General features: G+C 40.5%; 2 protein-coding genes across 2 annotated transcripts; both read left to right on the top strand.

Moving 5' to 3' along the window:
• Window positions 1-984: 984 nt before the first annotated feature.
• Window positions 985-6,105, top strand: dlb (deltaB). Its single transcript, XM_061055998.1, has 7 exons — window positions 985-1,216; window positions 1,306-1,545; window positions 1,778-1,835; window positions 1,936-2,193; window positions 3,311-3,672; window positions 4,254-4,470; window positions 4,575-6,105. Exons 1-7 carry the CDS (start codon window positions 1,166-1,168, stop codon window positions 5,288-5,290), a joined length of 1,902 nt encoding a protein of 633 aa, XP_060911981.1. The 5' UTR covers window positions 985-1,165; the 3' UTR covers window positions 5,291-6,105.
• Window positions 6,106-12,079: 5,974 nt separating this feature from the next.
• On the top strand, window positions 12,080-22,933 carry ppp1r14aa (protein phosphatase 1, regulatory (inhibitor) subunit 14Aa). Its single transcript, XM_061055996.1, has 5 exons — window positions 12,080-12,337; window positions 16,535-16,615; window positions 16,904-16,936; window positions 20,927-22,041; window positions 22,141-22,933. The coding sequence occupies exons 1-4, from the start codon at window positions 12,119-12,121 to the stop codon at window positions 21,101-21,103; spliced, it is 510 nt and encodes a 169-aa protein (XP_060911979.1). The 5' UTR covers window positions 12,080-12,118; the 3' UTR covers window positions 21,104-22,041; window positions 22,141-22,933.
• Window positions 22,934-23,122: the final 189 nt, after the last annotated feature.

The raw sequence follows: 23,122 nt of genomic DNA, 5'->3' as shown, positions 1-23,122 counted from the left end.
TAGCCGGGGTGTGCAGCCCCGCACTGTCGACCATGTGCCGTTGATTACCATACAGCTGTTCGTATGAGGTCCAGACAAAAGCAACATGATAGTCCAAACTCTGCAATACCCCCACCCCCCTCAAACACCACACACATACACACACGAGCGTCACCCCCCCCCCCCCCCTCACTTCTTCTTTCCTCCCCCCCCCTCACTTCTTCTTTCCTCCCCCCGCGTCAGACTGAAGTGCGCACAGAAGAGGTCTGAATAGCAGCCAGACGCACAATGCGGTCCTATCCAGGAGCTGCCCTCTCATTGTCACCTCACACGCGTCAGAGCAATTACAACGTTGGGTGTAAAGAAAGAAAAGTTCTGCTGCTATTCTTCCCCGCTTCCTTCTGATCTTTGTTCAGTATGCAGGGAAGCTCTATAAGAAAATAATAAAACTTTCTTAACAATGATCCACAGCCCCCAAGGTTGAAGTTTGTGAAGTCCATGTTTGTGAAAAAGTAGAAAGAGTGTCATGGCACGCGCTCACGGACCTCAATCCAAAAGTCTGAAGGCCTATACCATTAAAACCTTTTGAATATCAGGTTTTTAATAGCTAACTCATAATTTCTATCATTTCACCACACTGCTTGTTATAAAATAAATAATAATCCAATCTTGGCATCACTTAAACTTTCAGATTGGACTATTGGAGATGGTGGTGCGTCATTCCTTTCTTGGTAATTGAGTTTTATCATCCACAGTTGTTTCCACTTTTCCGGGTGGTTTAGATTCATATAAACATATCTACCCTGCACAGATTCTAATGCATATTCCTCTAAGGAAAGCAGACCAGGTGTAATGTGGGCAGTGTAAATCCCCAGACAGGCGCTCTGTGTCAGTTTGCTCCCCTGAGGTCAGCTCCGACTCCTCCTCTCGGCCTGTGACGCGCAGCATCAGAGGGTATAAAATCCCCCTCCGCGTCTTTAAGCACCAGAAACAAAACAAGAGGACTATAGGACGGAAGAGAACCCCATCTGGAAAAGAAGGGGACTTAAGGGACAATAACAGGAGCACTGGATCCTAAGTGATGAAACTTTTTTGACTTTTCTCTTCTGTCAACATTTTTTGGGAATATTTTACGCACGACGAATGCGGACATTCACTTAAAGCTGGAAAGCAAACTCTAAGAAAAATGGCACATCTACACCTGAGATACCTCCTGGCTATGGCCTTGGTGCATGTGGTGAGTTGGCTTCTGTTTGCCCTGAAACACAATCTTTAAACAGTTTTTACGCACAACGGGTCTGATATCCATGTTCTCTGTCTTTTCAGGTTTTGTCCTCCGGAGTGTTTGAGCTGAAGATTCATTCCTTCCACTCGGCTCAGCGGATCTGCAGGAGACACAGGGACTGTCACATATTTTTCAGGATTTGCCTAAAACACCCGGAGGATGTGATCTCTGCTGAGCCGCCTTGCACTTTTGGTACCGGACACACCAACGTGATCAGAGCCGATCACACGTCGATATCCAGCAGCGCTCCCATCAGGGTGCCATTTCACTTCAAGTGGCCGGTATGAAGACATTCGTATTTACACAAAAACGATTTATTGCAGTGATTGAAAATAAAGAGATTTGGATTTCGAGTAAAGCAATTGCACACATCTTGTCAGTTTAAACCATCATTGCTCGAAAAAAACACGTATGGCACCTTCTAGTCATTGTATCAGTGTGCGTAAAACTACCAGCATTGACTTTGTGCATCACACGTATCAGAGACTAAACGCGTCTTTCTTTCTGATCCAGGGAACATTTTCATTAATCATTGAAGCCTGGAACGCTGAATCTCCAACTGAATACACAGGTAGGTGGTTTAAACCTTTTTGTTATAAATTAAACCTTCAGACGCACGGAGCTTCTTTGCCAGATGAAATGGGTTTAACAAACTACATTTCCCTCTGCAGACAACCAAAACAACCTGGTGAGCCGCCTTGCAACCCGGAGGAGACTCGCCATCGGGGAGGACTGGTCCCAGGATGTGCACTTCGGCGAGCAGAGCGAGCTGCGTTACTCTTACCACGTCTTCTGTGACGAATACTACTTTGGAGACGGCTGTGCAGAATACTGCAGGCCGAGAGACGACACGCTGGGACACTACACCTGCGACGAGGAGGGGAACCGAATCTGCCTGGAAGGCTGGAAGGGAAACTACTGCTCTGAACGTAAGTATAGATTACTATGAACAATAACCTTAAGTAGAAGCATTAACTATCGTGTGAGACACTTCAATTCTGTTTTAGTGCTAAAGTTTCCGTTCAGTGATGAACCTATGGAGGGAGCAAGTGAGAGTTAACTTCTCTACAAAAAAAAAAAAAAGGTTTTGGATGGATTCAACCATCAAAATGTCTACAGTGCAATATAAAATTGTCATCAGGTAATTCATGTCCTCTATAATATCATAAGTTAGAAATAAATGTATTCAGTGAAGAAGCAGAGCAAAGTTACACTTTTAGACAATAAAGTTGAAAGCAATATCTAATCTGAGCCATATGTAAAAAAAAAAAAAAAAAAAAGAGAAGAAATGAAACAATCCAACATTAATAACGACAAATCAGACAATATGTCAAATTATACATTCCAAGAAAAACTGTAGAATTACCAAATATAACTGCAAACGTAGTATTCTTTTATAAAGCCAGTTAAGGACTCATACGAACAAACTGCATCAGATTAAGAAAAAAAGGTGATAGAAATCACAAAGAAAATCCAAAATATTTGACCTGGAAATTAAAAATCCTGAATATCTGATTTTTAAAACACATCTTCCTTTTTCTGATGAATCCAACATTTAGACTCCGGTTTATTTATTTATGGATCGGGAATTATTTTTAAGCTCAACCTGAGTTTGATCTCATGTACAGACACTTTGAACAGGAAAACTTTTCAGAGCATCAAATAGTTCATTAATCTGAGTGATGTCCTGTAGTGTTGTTTTCCTTCATCAAGTCCATCTGTGCTTTTCCATCTGCCTTTTGTTCTCTGTTACAATGAGAGAAAGAGCTGTGGCCCCCCATTACACACACTCATTTTTCAAGGTGATGTGCCTCTGTGCCTGTGCGTGTGTGTGTGTGTGTGTGTGTGTTAGTGCCTGAAGATAAAAGAAAGCGTTTTCCTCCTGCAGTGTGCCTGCCAGCTGCTTGGCTTAATGCTTAACTAACAGTGAAGTCTGGAGCAGGTCTGGGTCAGACGAGGGGGGGGCCTGTGTGTGTGTGCTTGAGTGTGTGATATGTGTTGAAGGCGTGCCCATTGTAACCACACACCCTCCCTTCTCCTCCGCAGCCATCTGCTCAGCGGACTGCAGCGAGAAGCACGGTTACTGCGAGGCCCCCGGGGGCTGTACGTGTCGCATGGGCTGGCAGGGCCCCTCCTGCAAGGAATGTGTCCGCTACCCGGGCTGCCTCCACGGGACCTGCAGTCAGCCGTGGCAGTGTAACTGTCAGGAGGGCTGGGGGGGCCTCTTCTGTGACCAGGACCTCAACTACTGCACCAACCACAAACCCTGCGCCAACGGGGCCACCTGCACCAACACCGGGCAGGGCAGCTACACCTGCACCTGCAGGCCTGGCTTTGGAGGAACCAACTGTGAGCTGGAGACCAACGAGTGTGACAGCAACCCCTGCAAGAACGGAGGCAGCTGCAACGTGAGTATACAAAATGTTAAGACACACTTGTATATAAAATTCTGCTGTAATAAAGCCAAAATCCCCTCCTGATGATACACACAAAAAGAACCAGGACAGTCAAAATGATGCATCATTCAGCTTATATTACCACAGATGTAGTGGCCAATATTTGAAAACTCGCAGATAACCATGCTTTGGATCATCTAGAAATAAACATCATTATGCAGGTTGTCCAGCAGGGGGCGCTCTGACCCCAAAGCTCGCAATTCCTACAGGATTGTCATCAGCACATGTAGCAGAGCATCACAGATGAGCACAAGTGATCTACATTAGAATTGGTGCACAATCTTAGAAATAATGCTAGATATAGTTTAATAAAGTTATTTGTAAAAGGAAGCAGCCTGTTTGAGCTCAATAGAAGCTCATCTTGTTTGCACTGTATGTATGACTTCTGGGTCATGCTGCAGCAGCCTGGGTTCAGTCCTGGCTCAGGCTGTTAGCTGCATGTAATCTTTTTTTCTCTCATCCCATCTTCCATGTTTTACTTTGGATATTTCCTCCCTAACACCAGACTTTTTTTTGCTCCTCTCTCTCTTCAGGACCTTGAGAACGACTACTCCTGCACCTGTCCTCAGGGATTCTACGGTAAAAACTGTGAGATCATCGCCATGACGTGCGCAGACGGTCCCTGCTTCAACGGCGGTACCTGTGTGGAGACAATGACCGGAGGCTACACCTGCCGCTGCCCCCCCAGTTACACCGGCTCCAACTGTGAGAAGAAGCTGGACCGCTGCAGCAACAGGCCGTGTCTGAACGGTGAGTCAGAGGCCTCATCGTCACTCTGGTGACACTTTGTCCCTCTTTTAACAAATAGTCCTCCCTGATCTCTTTGATGCTGACCTGAGTGTTTCTCTCTGCAGGAGGCGAATGTTTGGATCTCGGCCAGAGTGTTCTGTGTCGCTGCCAGGCCGGCTTCACCGGCGCCAACTGTCAGGTGAACATCGACGACTGTGCATCGACCCCGTGCCAGAACGCAGGAACTTGCCAGGATGGTGTGAACGACTACACCTGTTCCTGCACCCTTGGCTACACCGGCAAGAACTGCAGCGTGCGCTCGGACGCCTGCGGGGCTCGTCCCTGCCAGAACGGTGGCACCTGCTTCACCCACTTCACCGGGCCTGTGTGCCAGTGTCCCAAAGGCTTTATGGGTCCCAGCTGTGAGTTTACTCTGCAGCCCAGCTTCAAACCAGCTCTACTTCAAACCTCCCAGCCCTCATCCGCCACCCTCACTGTCTCCTGCGTCCTCTCCATCCTGGTGCTGGTTCTGGTGGCAGGTATCATCTTTCTGAGGAGGAGGAGGAGGCTGCAGGGGAGGAAGCCGCTGAGCGAAACTGCGGTCTTCAACGACTTTGAGACGGTGAACAACCTGGGAGGAAGCGAAAGAGACGCGTTCCTCGTTCCAAACGGCATGTTCAAGATCAGCAACAGCACTGCTCGCCTCAGCCTCTCGCTGTGCCCCGACGCACACTCCGGGTTCAGACACAACCCGGTGGAGAGCAGTCTGGTCCGGGGGGAGCGTCAGGACTTTATGTGGAGGGACGAAGCAGGGCTGGGCTCTGCACCAGGACTGAGATGAAACAGAGGAAACACTGATGTGGAGGTAGAAGATTATTAGCACTTGATGCTCCTCTCTCTTCATGCACAGTGAAGAACGGAGCAAAAAACATGAACTGAGAACGCTCTGCTCATGAAAACCATTCAAAAAAGAAGACAAAAAATATTTCAAATGAACTATTCTGATGAAGATTATTAACAAAGATTATTGAAAATGTATGCGGGGCAAAGCTCTTCCATGTTTAAGACCCAAAGAAACAAAAAGAGGATACACTTTTCATAGGACCTACAACACAAACCAAATACAGGACAGAACAAAACTCTGAAAAACTTTGGAAAAACTGCCCAAAAATATCTTTAATTGTTTTTTTTAATGCATTCACTGTTTAATTATGTCCCATTTTTTTACACACAATTTTTGTTTTGCTTTTCAATCTTCCTTTGATCATTATTTCCTGATTGTGCGCACCATCATTTTTTATTATTTATATTATTTATTTATTGTAAAACTTGTGTTTATGGCTCCACTTTGATTGTGACAGATGAAGAGATTTATTTATATGATGCTGAATGAGACCGACCGATGATGTTTTGATAGGTGAAGGCTGCGTGAAATATCCAAAAGAGATTCAGTTCAGGGATATAAAGAAAACAAAAAGTGCTTTATCACAAAGTCAGCCAGTACTGTCATTTATATTTATACTTTATTCACCACTGCTCCTTCACCTGCCATTTTGGGTTCATGCCAAAGTTTGTGTTATGTTTCATTTATTTAATATCATCATGTTGTGCTTGTGTTCCAATAAAGATTTGCTCTGATGCAATTCTGAATGAAAACGTCTGAATCCTGTATCTTTAGAGATGAAGTCACTCAGAATGAAGGTCTTATTTGAGAGTGTCAGTAGTGTCAACTTATTAACTGTATATGGGATGGTAGAGGTGTTTGGGGGAGTCAACTGTCTTTAGGTTACAGAGATTTGCACTTTTAAGGGCTGAGAGATTGTTTTTCTTTCTTTCTGTTCGTCAGCAAATTGTCCCGATCATCTGCGACTGCCCGCGCCTGCTGCTTCCCTCGCAGGGTCTCCTCTAGTCGCTGGACACGTACACACGCTGCAGGATGAGCACTGCCAAAACAACAAAATACCAGCAGTATTGTTCCTACACACACACACACACACAATCACACGAACGCCGTACTTGTAAAACCAGTGTTACTACTTTCCCAAAGGGATACTTACACGGCTGGCAGAGCTCCTCACTCTGCTGCTGCGTGTATTCCGCGTCGTAACACTCTCTCTTCGGTAGCGGCTGGCTCTCTGTCTCTGCGCCTCTCGTCGCAGTTCCTTCTACATCCTCTTGCGCCGTTGCCCCGCTCTCGTGTTCTGCTCTTCCCTTTCTGTGGATTGCTCTCTCGTTTCCGTAATCTGCCTCTCGTCTCTTCCTGGTCTGGTGTTCTCCTTGCCGTCTTTGCGTTTCTCTCGTTGCTTTGTTTTTCACCCTCCCCTTGGCCGCTGATTGGACAATCAACAAACTGTAAATCAAATACAACGAAGATAAACAGGTGCCGGGAATCTGTCATATGTCACACCAAGGCAGAAAGTTAACTCTTCTAAAAGCATGTACACAACCAAGAGTATTAATCAAAACACAATGGCACAAGAATGTGCAATATATTAATATATAAAAAAAAAACCTATGCTCAATAAAATATCAAAATGGCATGAGCTTAAATAGAGCTTCCTACCTAATACCACTTACCCAATGTCATACTTACACAATCACACTCATTCATTCGGACAATGCCGGGTTAAGTGTCTTGCCCAAGGACACAGCAACGTGTGGGTGCGGAGGATGGGTCTCGAACTCCCAACCTTTAGATTGGAAGCCGAACACCTACCAATTTAGCTACAATCGCCCCGGCATTCCAAACTACGTCGACCTTATATTTATCATCTAACCTGTTAATTTATACTTCCATGACATCATCGTTTCAGGAGAAACCATGCAACAGCACGATGAAAGACTAAATAAAGTCATGCAACGGCTTTGGGTTAGAGTTTTTAATGTTAAAACGCAAACATTTACATTTAAAGTTGCCAGAAAAAGCATTTGTAGATTTAAAAAGACACTTCAGCTGTGAACAAATGCGAATAACCTCAGCATTCATTAAAAATAACTGGTTTTACGTTTCTATGGAAACAGCGATACGTAGAGCTAGCATGGCCACAGTTACATTCTAGCTAGCGTTAGGCTAGGGCTAACAGCAAGACAGAAGTATAGCTTACTTCAAAGTGAAAACACTTACTTACGATATTAATTCAGCTCGTTCAGACAGTACTCTTCATCCTCCTCATTATCTCCCATATGTGTCTCCCACTATATCCACTACGTTAGCAGCATCTCCATCACATGAATGAGCATCAACATCCTCTCTCTCTGTTAACAACAGCCTACCGGGACTAAAGGGATCCATCGTCCTTTAATTTAAAGAAAGCATTTATTGTGTTTCACACAATCTACTGGACACTTGTTGTTATTCATTAACAACATTTAAGGGTAGCATTGTGTTCATGTTGTCCCGGAAATCAGGTTAGGGTCTGACCGGACAGGAGACCTCCACCAATCAAATCATAGCGCACGAAAACATCAGAGTTCAAAGGTCATCATCAAATACGAATTTAAAAAAGTCCCCTAAGTCCCCTAGTCGCCCCGGCGTGGTCTAAAGATGCATTAAAAAAAACATGTAATGATGACAGGGGGGGCGGGGGGGATGTGCAGGAGACACAAAATGACCACAACAAGAGACACAAAGATATAAAAAGTGATGCAAAACGACTACTCAAAAAAAAAAGATTCATCCTAAATAACCCTTCACACAAAGAAATCAAGGTACAGGAATGGTCCCAAAAAGGTACAAATGCTTTGTTGCTCCAGCAGTACCCTAGTAGGGTATAACACTGTACCTCTGAACATGGTACATTTTTGTACCTTCCTGTCTGTACCTCTAAAAGAACATTTCTGGACCCCTAGTGACTAAAATGTACATAATTGGTACTTATTGAGGTACAGCTGGAGCGACAGGCTATTTTGTACCTTCATGTGGCAAAAACGTACCCTCAAATTAATACAAGACATTTACAGTTATTCAGCAACATTTATTGAAATAATTAGTTAACATCTTAGAAAAATCCATCTTTTACATGTTAACCAATCCCCTTTACAGTGCATTTTAATTCATGTGTTGTTCTGATAGAAAATTTCAACATTAAAATTAAGCTATGGTCTAAGCAGCCATTCAATAATCCAACAAATACTTCATTAAATAACTTTGCTGAGTAAAACCTTACCTCAAAAAATACAAATGTACAACTCAAATCCAAGGTAAGATACAATTCTCTCAGTTATTGAGCCGTTCATTAAACTGTTTTAAATGCTAAACACGTGACCAGTGTATACTTTGCACATTTAAACAATAAGCATGACAAATTTTAGGTATACAGTAAAAAACATTGAAAAAATGCAACTTCATAACCTATATACCACATATGAATCCTGTATAGATATTTAAATAATATATTAACAGGTGGAATGCATTTGAATTCCTTTAGAACTTAAACACCAAACTTAATGTTAAAACATACTGAAGGCTGTCATGAAGGCCTCATCAAGAAGTGTGTACCAACACATGCCTGCTCCATCTTCTTTGACCACACGGAACCCTCTTGTTGTCCCTCATGTCCATCAGCTGTAGGGTTGGATAGAGTGTAGCCGGTTCGCCCTTCATAAAAGAAAAACATGAAAAAATAAGAACACATGACTTGTAACCAATCACTAAATTACTTTGTCAAATCTAAATTTGCTGGCACTAAAAATGCTAATTTTATGTTACAGCTGCTAATGTACTTGCAATTGCTGCACAAACGTGTCATGCAGACACTCCCGAGCGCACAGCCAGCGATTTTCTGCCCGGAAGAAATGCTATGACACGGGGCATAACTCGTCACTAGAATTTGTCTGTGAAATGAATTTCCACATGAGCCAAAAAGACACTTTCTGCCTTTTCTCGGTCAAGAAGGCACCAACTTCAAATGTATTTCACATTTCTACTACATATATGACCCAATGTCAATACAGATTCATGTTTAAACCGGTGAAGTATCCCTTTAAACAGCGGGCAGCCACAATATAAACTTGTATGCAAACAATAAACTTGGAAAGCTGAACAGCAACACAGACACATTTAGTCAAGTGAAGTTTATTTATCTAGCACGTTTAAAACAGCTTCAGCTGACCAAAGTGTTTTAGGCTACAGGCAATAATAATAATAGAAAACCATACACACTGTTATTTTTGATATATACAGAACAACAATAGAATGAATTAAGATGTGATTACATCGGGCATTATATTGGGGTCTAGAGTGGGGTACTTCTTTGTATAGGCTAGTGGTTGTTTACGAGTTCAACGCCCCCTAAAAAACAAACAATTGTATTATTTGCTGAACTTCTCATCATTATTTTAATTCATCTCACTGTCCTCAAACTGTCAGAGAAAATGTAAAACTTGTGCTCCAGCTGCATTTTTGTGTCCAAGCAGTTGTTCTAAAGTCCAGTAGCCTAATATTCATAATATTTTCTGAAACAGAGAAAAACAGAAAATCTTCAAATCTGAGGGGCTTCAATAAATGAACTTTGACTTAAACTGTTTTATTAAGCTCAAGTTTCACTGACATGAACAAACATTATTTTAGTTAAGACATAAGAGGCTACTATATGACATTATGTAGGCTATCTTTCTTTAAGCCCTCATACATTGTCTGACTGTAACCATGGTAACATACAGGCAGGGCGGATCACTGTGAACACTGAAGAGATCAAAGCAGTTTTGTAATGTTTAAAATAATTCATAAATGTAAACATCTGAGTCAAATCATGATGAATTAGATTTAACACCCAGACAGATGTAAAAACCTTCTTTGGAATGGAAATTGATTTCTCTTCTGTCTTGTGACTTAGCTGATTTTTAAAGTAAAAACAAAACCAGAATAGGCCCTATCTGAATTTTTGAATGTAGGCCCATAGCCGACAGATAGACAAAAACACAACATACAGTATTTACACGTAAATTGAATTAAATATCAGGTGGAAGAAAACGAAAAGGCTTTCAGCTGTAGGCCTACTGAGATGCTCTGCTGGGATGATTCAGTTTTGGTTCACAGCAGCCTCTTGTGGCTGAAAGTAGTATTACAACAAAAAAATCCACCTGGTCAGCGTTTTTGATCACCTTCTTTACCTTAATATTTTTAAACTTATTTTACTTATTTTCCAATTTAAAAAAGGTTTACTTGAAGAAAACCAATAAACTTTTTCTTCCAGCCTGGCAAAACTGTTTCAAAGATGACAAGGTAGAGGATTTAGGATCATAGTTCAGGCAAATACTTTTATTCCACCAGTGCTTGGTAATAAAACAAAAGAGATAAAAGAATAAAATGATAAAAAAAAACAAAAAAAAAAACAGATCAGAGATAGAAACTTGATTCCCAGAACGTTTGCTCTGGACCTTAGTAAAAATAAAAATCAGGGATCTCCTAAAGAAGAGTTCACCACCAGCAGAGATGAAGTTTTCTCAAACTGTTTCTACAGGACTAAAGCTGTTTACGTGATGTGAGGAGAGTGTGGGACTGTTGATGGTTTGTCTTAAACATTTTGTGGCTGTAACATCAGCAGTCTGACAGATCAAATGGAGCCATCACCAGACACACCCTTTGAATTATCCTCTGTTTCCTGTCTGGCCTCAGTCTGTCTTATGTTTCCATATTTGGAGCGGCACAATCATTTTATTTTTGCTTGACTTCCAGTTAAATGCAGAAAATGGCACATAAACCTAACAGTTTTTATTCTTCTGTAACTTCCTTGTTTCCATTTGATTTAAAGAAAATCTGTAACTATTGATATAGACTCTGTAGATATAGTGACTCTGTTTCTCAAACTATGGAGTAACAAATGAGGGAGTGTCTGAAAATAAATTAAGAACATCTAACAGAACACATTTCTTTTGTATCTTTACAAGGACTAACATGGTTAAAATAAGGACTTCGTTTCTCAAAAAAGTACCTTAACTTTTTTGGTAATAAGTAAGTTACCCAAAGTAAAAAGAAAGGTCATCAAACTAAATATCTAAAGAAAAACACAAAACAAAGAGAGAAACTTTCTCAAACTAGTGAACTTTGTCAGAGTGACAGGGATAATGTGGTTTCTGAATATAAAATGTTTAGTTGTCAAAATCAAGATATCAGAAAAATCTAAACACCATAAAAATACGTCTTTTTCAAAATAAGTTAAAAACGTTGTCAGAATTAAATCTTAGTGTTAATGGTAATTATACGTTTTTATCAAATACCCTAATGAGAATCAAGAATACCAAAATAATAAGAAACCATAAAAAATGCGAAAAATAGAAATACCAGAAACTTTAACAAATAAATAGGTTTAAATGTTTTTAGAAATGACCCTTCAGATATTGAGTTGATATCTGAAGAACTAATCTAGTTCTGCATCTTTTTTAAGTTTGTCATAAAAATAACATGTTTTTATTTATCTCAATGTTGAAGCTCCATGCGTCAAGTTTGAAGGATGGTGATGTTTATTTATTTTCTAAAGGAAAGAGCACTACCCCCGTGTACACAGCCTAGGAAGTACCCCGTCTCTCTCTCTCCCTCTCTCTCTCTCTCCCTCTCTCTCTCTCGCTCTCTCCCTCTCTCTCTCTCTCGCTCTCTCCCTCTCTCTCTCTCTCGCTCTCTCCCTCTCTGCGTAAAAAGACGCGGAACAAGTCAAACCAGTCAAGACTAAAAATGGCTGCAGACCGGACCGGGGCGACGACGCTCGAGGAAGACAACGAGGAGGTTCAGACATCAACAGACTGTGACCCAGAATTGTCTCTGGGTCAAAGGGGTAACATCCCGAAGAGACATGCACGAGTCACCGTGAAGTACAACCGGAAGGAGCTGCAAAAGCGGCTGGACGTGGAGAAGTGGATCGACGAGAGTCTGGACCGGCTGTACCAGGGTCAGGTCAGTCCAAACACCCAGAGATGAATGTTTTAAAGTCCTGACAAAGTAAGACAATAGCCTTTTAAAAAAACTTTAAACGGCCTGCGGATGCAGCATCTATTAATAGAATACAGATATTAAGATAATAAAATTTGTAATATGTGATCAAGAATGTGATATTTTCTAGAGCAGAGGTCTGCTCTCCTTAGAAGGCCAAGCACCCAGGGGTCCACAGCTGTCCCCCTCTCTTACAGATCCTGGTCTGTCTTTGGGGTTTTCTGCCTTACATGGGCAGTGTGGGACAGAGACAAGGGTGAGTGATGAGAAAAAGGAAGAGGGGATGGATGATTACTGAGGAGGGAAAGTGCTGTTGTAGCTCCCAAGAGGTAAACACATCACATCTGGAGGGTAGGGTGTCTCAAGAGGAGGAGAGGAGAGGAGTGCAGGATTTGATTTGTTGTTGTAATATGGACCCTCATGATAACATGGTTGCTCAGACTGGCGTCACCAAAGTGATGCCAGTCACACAAAAAGTCGTCTTCAGGTGAAAATGACCAAATGAAATTCTGTGAGTTTGAAACTTCAGATACTCAGATGAAGCTCCTGTGAGGAGGATTTAGCTGGTTATGAAGGAGTCTGAAATAATATTGATGCCTATTTCTGAGTTATAAAAGCAAACAAGTCTATCAACACAGATTTATTATTACTTAGTTATTTGTAATGTTTGTTATCTAGGAGATTGAAAGCATGCTGCAGATACAGCCTGTTTTTACATTTTTATAGTGACTGATACATTGGAATGCTTAAAGAAAGGAGGGTTTGTGTAAAACACTACTATGTACAGTACAAAATCAGCAAACAGAGGTACCAATTTGTCCACAGGGGGCGCTAAAATCAACACAAACTGAAATTTCCTCACAGGAGATTTAAAGGTGCACTATGTAGATTTGGTAGTGCACTTTAAAAGTTGGAGAAGTGAAACAATTCAATGCTATATTTTCTGAACTGAATACACAAACTTTATTCAAAGGAAAAGTGGGTCCCTGGACACTGTTTGGAGCTTAAAAAGCTACCAGGAGAGTTGAGGGCCAACCACCATAACTTCTCTTGTAGCATTTTATCTTCAAACTGTGTTACAGGGAGCACATTGTCCTCTGAGGACAGTTTGTGTATAGAGTTATGAACATATACCACAGAATCTGTACATTTCTCAAACTTTCACATTTCTCTACCAAAACTCCAGAGTGCACCTTTAAGTTTGGTGAGGGGTACAAAAGCACAGAAGAAGAAAAGCCTTTAGACTTTGGTGACAGAAGTTTAAAGTTTACATAAATGACAAAGTGTTGGTCCAAAGATGGACGCAAAGCTGCACAGACAGGCCTTATTTAGTGTAATAGTCAAGTGTGTTTCTAAAGTGAGAATAACCTGTCTGTATAAGATGAAGTGTGTGCAAATAAAGAAGCTTGGTGACCTGTTTGTGTCAGGGTCTGATTAATTACACAGGCATCTCCGAGCAGTGCAGTCTTGTGTGTTCGTGCATGGTGTGGATGTGCCGATGGGTCTCTCCCTTCATTTAGCTGGTACAAAGGCTGTTTGTTCAACCAGAGTAAGCCACTGTTGCAGTGTTTCATGAACATTGTTCCTTTTCTGCCTCCAAATGATGAACATGAAACGTGCACAGGCTGAATACAGACTCTCAGGCAACAGAAAATGTTCATTGTAGATCGGTCAAGATGCAGGTTATTAAAGGTCACAACTGATGTTATATCCTCAAGTAGGCTTAGAGTTGCACAAAAATATTTTTTATTTTTTTCATCTCCACAAATATGTCAATGTTTGCAGGAATTAAATGTGAGAACTCTTCCTGTCAGTTAGTTCAGTAGCTGTGGTTCAAAACATAAACTGCTCTGAATAAGACGTGGATATAACCAATGGGACATCACCCACTGGGTTGTGGACTTGTTTTTTAAGTCTTCAGCTGTCCACCCCAACAAAGACAAAAGTGGCCCACAAAATATCTTTAAAAAAAAAAGGAGATTGTCAACCAAGCACATAAGCAAACCCTGATTAATTCTGTTTACTCTAAATGTGACCAAAATGTACAAATGACCCTGGTGCTGAATTGAAGGTTTGTGATTAAGAGTATAAAGTCCTCAGGAAAATGTTTACTGAGCTAATAAACCAAATGAGAAGCAGGGTCTTATATGGTGGACTTACATAACAGTCCGATTTATTTTTGTTACCATTGGAGGATTTCATGAACAATATGAGTTCTTTATAAGGGGCGTGGCTGATCCGACTGACAGGCGTTTGTCAGGAGGCTTTAAGACCCTCCTCAGCTCCACCTCTTCACCTGTTACCATGTTGACAAAAACTAAGTTTGAGACAGCATTTGCAATATGATGAATGCCACCGATGTGCTTCAAAAGTCTGCTTCAGAAACCAGTTGGTGACGCCACTGAGACTGCATCTATGTTTATATAGAGTCTATATGAGGGGCCCTAATGGGGATTGGCTTTTGGAGCAGGCCTCTAGTGGACACTCAAGGAACTGCAGTTTTTTTCAACAACCCTTAGTCGAGGCTTTATGGGCTCAGGATGTGGTGTAGGTATCCATAGTGACCATAGGATGTATTATATTTAGTTTACTTATTAGTATATATACTGTATGTTTGTTCAAAATATCACGACATTTATCAGACGGATTGCTGTTTAGTTTGGTACACAAATCAATTGGCTGAGTGAATGTAACTTGAAGATGATCACTTCCATCTTGAGACTAGATTTTGCCCAGGAACAGCCTCACAAATATGCCAGACTTTTTTTTCAAATCTCACAGATAGTTAATGACTTTGTGCAGCTGCACTAACAAAGCATGTGCTCTAAATACAGAATGTATACAATTGGGACATATGTCATCCTTACCCTGGTCCCCGAACGTTGACCCCGCTGCTCTTACATTCCTCTCAGTCTGTTGCACATCTGTCTGCAGCTGTACGTTTGAGGTATTTTCTGCTGAAGGGGAAAGCTGGCCTGCATAATGCTGTTGTGCAACATCCTGGTATTTTTGGCGTCCTGTAAAAGGAATTAATGTATCATTGGAACAAATAAAATCTTTTCTGGCACACTCAATATTATAGAAATATGAGAATTGGAATGCAGCCGAGGTCTTTTTTATTCTGAGCATGGCTCAAATGAAAACTCAATGGTAAAACTCAGGTTTTAGTATTTATTTTTGTCATTTTTAGAAAGTGAGAATATTCATATATATGTTAACATCTTAAACCTTTATTTAAAAAACAAACAAAAAAACAAACAAAAAGATCAGAAAACAGCTAGCAAAGGAAATAAATCACAGAAACAGAGAAATAGAATCAAGCAGGTAAATGTCTGAAAAAGAGGTGAGGAGAAGAAGGGAACACTTTGGAATTAACAAACTTTACATCACTTCTGTTCATTTTCTTCAGATGACAAAATATTGTAGTATAAAACATATGGGCACATGGCATTAAAGTACTGTCATCTATTTAACACAGGTCTGAAATCTGCCTATACTGATAGATTTAATCGTCACAGAAAAATCTAAATATTAATGTTAACACCCTTTATAGATTCAAAAAGCTTTGTTATGTCAGCAGGTAGAAATGCAAATGCAAAAAATATATTTAAACTTCTTATATTCTTAATCAAGTAATTGTTTAAAAAAAAGTTATGTTTGCAGGTTGCTGGACTTGAAATACTTAAGATCAAAGCTCAACCAAATGTTAACATTAATATCACATTACGTTACTCTGTGTGCGTCCTGCCTATAATCTGCTCAAACCACCACCAACTGCTTCATGACAAATCCCAAGTTGCTGATATTTTTTAGCCAATCAGATTTATTTAATGAAAAATGGTGCAGTTTGGACCTCAGACAGTACTCAACATGTGACAGAACAAACAAAAATGAACAATACAAACATGACAAAAAGTGCTTAATAGTCTCTTTGACACAATTATTTTCCAAGGCATATATTCACGACCCGCTGAAAATGACTCCGAGGCCCACTTTTGGGTCCCGATCCACCACTTGAGAACCACTGTTTTAAGACTTATACACAGGCTGGGACTCAAGAGTTTCAAAGATTGAACCAGGTGATAAATGTGTGTGTTCACTGTGTGTGTGTATGATGACTCGTGTGTATTCATTGTGTGTGTCTTTACGTGTGTATTTCAGGAAGCTGATATGCCCGAAGAGGTGAACATAGACGGTTTGATTGATCTGCCTGATGACGAGGAGCGAGTCAAGAAGTTACAGGTGACATGACCTGCAGGATCATACTGATTAGAGGAAGCACCTCTTAGGAGCCTATAGGAAAAGGGATTTTATGGAGATGTATTTCTAAACTGTGCAGCATCATTAAAGATTTTGTAGATTTACAATTTAGTTCAGTTAAATGGATGTTTTTGGGAGACTACACATCATTGTGCAATTCTTCTTTTTTTGTGGTTTGAATACTTGCAAATTTATAAAAGAAATATTTTTAAAAAGATTGTATAACTATGTGGCCTGTTTGTTACAACATATTCCTCTTTTTTATAACAGGAGCTTCTTCTAAAGTGCAGAAACAACACAGAGGTATGTTTAAACTCAGATGTTAAGTTTCCAACCTGAGGTTAGGCCTATGGTGCACGCTCTAAACATGCAAATATACATGTAAACCTGAATGCACATACAAATAAACACACACACACACACACACACACACACACACATACACACACACACACACACACACACATACACACACACACAGGTCACGTGCAGCTAAAGTGTTGTTAAATCTTCTGACATCTCGTCCCAGAGTCACTCCCCGCACCACAACAATGTCTCTCTGTGCTCTCCTGCATGTCTCTCCACATTGTTGGGAGCTGGAACAAAGAGTCTTTCTGGACTCAGACGTCGTCCTCACTTTGGTCTGCTCAGAGATGCAAACACAGGCAAAAGAGCAGGGAGAGTCAGAGTGGCTGCTGCTTTTCTTACTCACGCTTCATGTTCATTAGACTCTGATATCAAGTGTCATTAATGGTAGCTTCTTCACTTTGAAGAACTACAGAGAAGAGCTGCTAAAGGGAAAATAAAACACAGGAATAATTAGTTTTTTTGTTCCATTAAAAAAAAAAAAAATGAATATGTTGAGTAGAAAGTCTTTAGCTCTTTTTACCCATGGACAGTCTGCCACTGAAATCTTCCACATGAGCTGCATGTGTGACCGCAAACAGCTACATTTTTCTCTCTGACTTAACCCAGACTTTTCAAATGTTTCGGGTTGAGCTGATCTGTGAATGCAGCAGGAAATACTCAGGAAGATTCACTGTCAGTGAGGACGAGCAAAACAGAAGGGGGGTGGTGGTGGTGTTTATATCTTGCAAAAGGCCACTCGGGTGTTAGTGTGGCTCTGTCTTATTTCCAAAAAATGCACACACAAACTGCAGAGCTGGAAACATACGGCTGACGCGTGCTGCATAAAAAACTCCAGTCCAAGTTCTATGTTTCAATACTTTACTGAAAGTTTTCTCTTGTTTTTACGGATACAAAAATATATACAAAAGTACAATCAAACAAAATGTAAAGACCAGTGTGCTACCATAGCTCCACAGCTTCCAATAAAACAGTCAAGCCAGTACTGGCAGCATACTGTGAGCTTCAACCAATCAGCAGCCAGAGTTGACTGGATCCTTAATTGCCTTCTATTAAGCATGCAGCACTGGCCTGAGCTACTTAACACTGAAGCACACAAAAGATATACTACACTTATGTATAAATGGCTCTAACACACGGGCATAGACTGTACAGAATGAAACTGCTCCATGATGTTTTCTGTTCGCATGTATGATCTTCTCCGCTCTTCTGTTGATACCCTGAATGTGTCGAACTGCAGGCAGCAATGATACTAAGGCAAAAATTCTCATTACAGGTTTGTATAGCTGAATAGAACGACATACAGCACACCCGCTGGCTCACTCGTGGTGAATTTTCCTGAATATTTCCTGCTTGTTTACACATCAGCTTAGCCCAACTAGGGGTGTTCACTCATGCAGCTAACCCACGAAAAAAAGTTTTTCCAAAATGCATAATTCAAATGCAAAAATGTAATCTTCCTTTTTTTTCTTTTTGTTTGGTACGGTTTAAGTGCTTGACAGCTGTTGTTGTACTTAAAGACAATGACCTTGTAAGACGCTCACTTTGTCAATGAAAGCAGCTGCCGCCTTATTTTATATCAGAATATATTTTTGCAAGATTAAAAAAAAAAAGAAAGCTTGTATGACCTAGTGAGCATTATTTCCAGAGAGATTTGAAAACATTTTATTTTAAAGCTTCTTACAGCTAACTGCGTTGGGTTTCTAAGAAATCATACATACTGATGCTGCCAGAGTCCAGACTCCAGCAGCTCTCCTGTTACACATCAATCTTTATTTATTGTGAAATAGTGTGAATATGAACAGCCACAGCCAAGACTGGAATTAACTTAAACAACTCATTAGTTTGTGTAAAAGGAAAAGTACAACTCATGATTTCAGGCTACAGCACAAGCTCAGAGGCCGTCATTATTTATTAAAGAGTTGAGCTGGTTGTTTTTGCAACTTCTTCTACTGTTACTACACGTTTTTTTTTCTTAGAAGGTCAGACTCACAGTGTTACACAATGTGATGTCTGGCATTCAGAGTGTCTGCTGTCTTGTTTTTTGGCATAATTACTGAAGTCAAATGTTTCTAGCAGAAACTTAACAGCAGCACATTTACAAAAACAACAGCAGACCGTTGCCACAGTGGGAACTCGAGGACCCCGCTGCTCTCTGAGGTCTTTCTCAATTTATGGAAACACTTGATTGGCCAACAAAAAGAGCTGGAGAATGACCAACACAACATTTAATGCAAATATTATTGCTACTTGTGAGAGAAATGTCTTCCAAAAATATGAGAATTTCTAGTTCTCTGAAGAAGTACAAACTTGTTGTTATGAGTCAAAAACCTTTTTACTACATGCAGCAAAGAGAGAAGACATTACAGTAGTTCTGTGAAGACAGTCAGGCTCGTACTGCTTTTAAATACAGAAACCACCCCACAGTATCAACACATGAAACAACAACAGATCACTATACCAATAGGAATGCAAATTCTTCAAATGTAGGTGATAGGATATCAAAAGGACAGTCAGGAAGTCGTTGATTAAAAGACAGGATGTTTCAAACCTCTGCTCTCAGCTACTCCTGTTACAAAGATTAGTTAAGTCAAAAATCCCTTACAGACTTTACTCCTGATTGTTGTTTGTTTAAAGGTCAGATAAGGTCTGTGTGGAGGGTGCTTCAATTATTTCACCTTGGAATATGATAGTAGAAATACAACCCAGCTGATTTGGTTTTTGTCTTTCCGCTTCATTAATTTCCCATAACATGTGGGGATATGCTTTATGTATAATGTTTGTATTCTAAAAGCTCTAAGGTACAATATGCTACATCATAAACATTGAAAATATATCCTAACTGAATATATCAGTGAGTAATGCCTTTCTAAAAAAAGAATGTACATACCTCTCTCTGGGCTTGTTGTTTATAATGGCTCTGTGTTCATACTTCATGGGATGGTGCTTCCTTTAGTTTGTTTATCTTTAGAGGTTTAAACATGAACCCGTCCCTGTAAAGTGGGGGATAAGGGACGCTGTAAGAACAGGCATAATGGTAGAGTTTTGTCGCAAGAGTACAGTTGAAGACGAACCAAGAGAATTTCCAAACCCTAGAAAATACTTATTTTGTTGAACTATTTAAAAAAAAATCAGTTTTACAAATGTCTGCACTCGGCTGCAACGAACATGGTGGGATGGGGGAGGAGGGGAAACGGTGCACTGAAGGGGACAGCTTTGTTTTGGTCTGAGAGACTGGTGCTGAAGTGCGACATCTACTGGGCATCTCTGAAAGTCACATATAATTCTGAACAACATGGCAACCTCCGGGGGCGTCTCCAAACTAATTTTCCTTATCATATCTACTTTAACTACGAACACTGAAGAAAACAAAAAGCAGACTGCTGAACACTGCCCAATAGTTGATTTTAATCCAAGTCCCGCCTCTGACAATGCATATAGCCAATCACAGTTCAGGATCCTGATTTGGCATCAGTGGTGGTCAATCAGATTTCAAGGGACGCCTTTGCCATTTCTGGCCAACCCTTCTGGACACGCCCCTGTCAATCTGGTTCTTAACAATTCTAGCCTCAGGACCCACCACCAACCCAAATCGTTGGTATTTTTCAACCAATCAGATTTATTGTTCAGTTTGGATGTCAAATGGCAAAAAACATGTGACAGAAGCAAGAAACTGAAAAAAAAAATCAAACAGATAATTACATTTTATATTAGATAATGTAATTAATGACAATAATTACAAGTAATGATCCATCAGCTTCTGAAGTTTAGATACAAATAATAATAAGTAAAGGAATAAAACATGTATACTTTAAAGTATAAATGGTCTTTAATATATTTGCTGAGATTTTACTGAAAGATGTAAAAGCTGTTTGAAAGACTCACCTCATACATCCCTGTGACTCTTGTGCTTCTCCTCTTCCTCAGCCCTTCATCAGAGAGCTGGTGGTGAGGCTCGAGGGAGTTCACAAACAGGAGGAGCTGCAGAGCGAGGGCATCGAGCATCCCGTCATCTGCCACAGCCACTACCGCCACGAGCCCTACCACTTTAACAACCCGCACCAACACACACACCAATGCCAAGGACAGAACCAGACCCTCTGACAGAACCCCAGAACAACACACAACAACACACACACACACACACACACACACACACACAATAGAAGGATAAAAAACATCAAGGTCAAGAGCTAAACGACAGCTCTCTAGTATCAGTATCAGTACTCTTAATATGAAGCTACTAGCAGTGGGGTCATTTTGCTAGCTAAAGGAAACAGGAAACAGCTAGCAGGACTGTATAGGAGAGAAACAAAATCAACATACCAGTACTTCTACAGCTCAGTCTTTGCTAATTAATGCTCATCCTAATCAGGAATATGACTGCAGGAACATTTGAATGTATTTGTGTTGGTTTAACACAAATAAAGATTATTTGCATTTCCAGATAAACCAGGATTAGGTGAAAAGAAGCACCTGAAGGTGAACACAGCCTCGATAAATGAAGCTCCTCCTCCAGAAACTGTGCATGGGTTCACTTGTTCTTGTTCTGTTAGCAAGGTTAGGCAATGTTTTAATTGGATGGACAGCGATTAGTGGCTTTCTGTTTCAGCTGCAGAACACCTGAGAGTGACAGTTTCACCTGATGCTGTAAACTGGATAACTACAACATGAAACTATTTCTCTAACCACTTTTTAAATAGACACTTGTGTTTGATAACCAGACAAGAAAAGCTTATCAAACAGCAAAGGCTTTATTCTCTGGTTTAACACAAATACCTTTTAATCATCAGCGTCAAAACACAACTCTGTTTCACTCGATGGGAAAATGCCTGAGGACCCGGCTGGTGCTATAATCAAGCTATCCGTGTACACATCAGTTCTACAACAATTTCCGGCACCAAATGAAGTATGTGATGAAAACAGAGGAGTGCACATGTGATAGAAAAACATAATATACAGTCCATTATTTTAAATGAAAGTCTTGGTATTTATAATAAATCTTAAACTTGCAGACGTAAACTAGCTCTAAGCTAACTCTGGTACAATGCATGAAACAGCAACAATTATGTTTAATATGGTTCATGGTCCCTTTACAAAAAACAACAACAACACATCATTCAAAGAAGTGTAACACTGAGCTGCACAGTGATGTTGTTACAGTACAGCTCACCTTCCACTGAACACATTTCAGCTGCACCACTCTGTAGTGTTGTAGTCAAGACCACACCAACCGAGTGCTCCGAGACCAAGACAAGAGCGAGACATTTAGGGGCCGAGACCGAGTCAAGACCAAGACCAAGGCAGGGCGAGACCGAGACAAGACCATAAATATCAATGAAAAATCATCATGTTGTGTGCAGCAGGCTTCCCCTTACTTGCGACAATAACTGGGGATAAAAATCTCATTATGTTCTTTTAGAAAGAGGACGTTTTTCTTCTAATCACAGTGATGACTTTGAAAATTAGCCTTTCAGTGGTGGTCTGGTCTTGACTGGTTTTGATTTAAAAGTCTAAGACCGAGACAAGACTGAGTAAAAATGCTTTAGATTCTGAGACGAGACGGAGACCTTCAGAAAGCAGTCTGAATCTTGAGACCAAGACGGATTTTGAGTTCTACAACACTACCACTCTGTATAACACTGCTAGTTTAGAGGCACAGGTAAACATATTTAACATCTGTTCAACTGTAATGTCATGATGTTATTTATTGTCATGGTTAAAGGAAATGGAGATTGGTCCAATATAACAGCAGCACAATGTAACACAGTAAACTGCTGCATTAAATACACAATAGTGCTTTTTAATATTTTACTGTGATTGTTATTTCATCTGATGTGTTGTTAATACATTATGAACTGTTTTCAGTTTGTTTATTTCTGCAAAGAGACACCAGTCCATTTAACTGCTAATAAACGATTTCTTTCATGGTCAGTGCTTGTTTTGTTTACTAAAACATGTGGAGGGTTCACAAGACCAGAAGGATCTTACTTTATGTGGATTATCTGAAAGAGGGGTTGAATTCAGTTTGAGAATTTTACATCAAGTCCAAAACAACAACTCAGACAAAAACCTTGAGGGAAGTTTTTCCCCCTATGGTGTATTTTCTGTTGCAACATTTTG

The sequence above is a fragment of the Labrus mixtus genome, chromosome 14 (assembly GCF_963584025.1).
Source record: "Labrus mixtus chromosome 14, fLabMix1.1, whole genome shotgun sequence".
Classification (NCBI taxonomy): Eukaryota; Metazoa; Chordata; class Actinopteri; order Labriformes; family Labridae; genus Labrus; species Labrus mixtus.
Note: the sequence above shows the minus strand (reverse complement) of the source record. Positions and strands in the feature narration are given on the sequence as shown.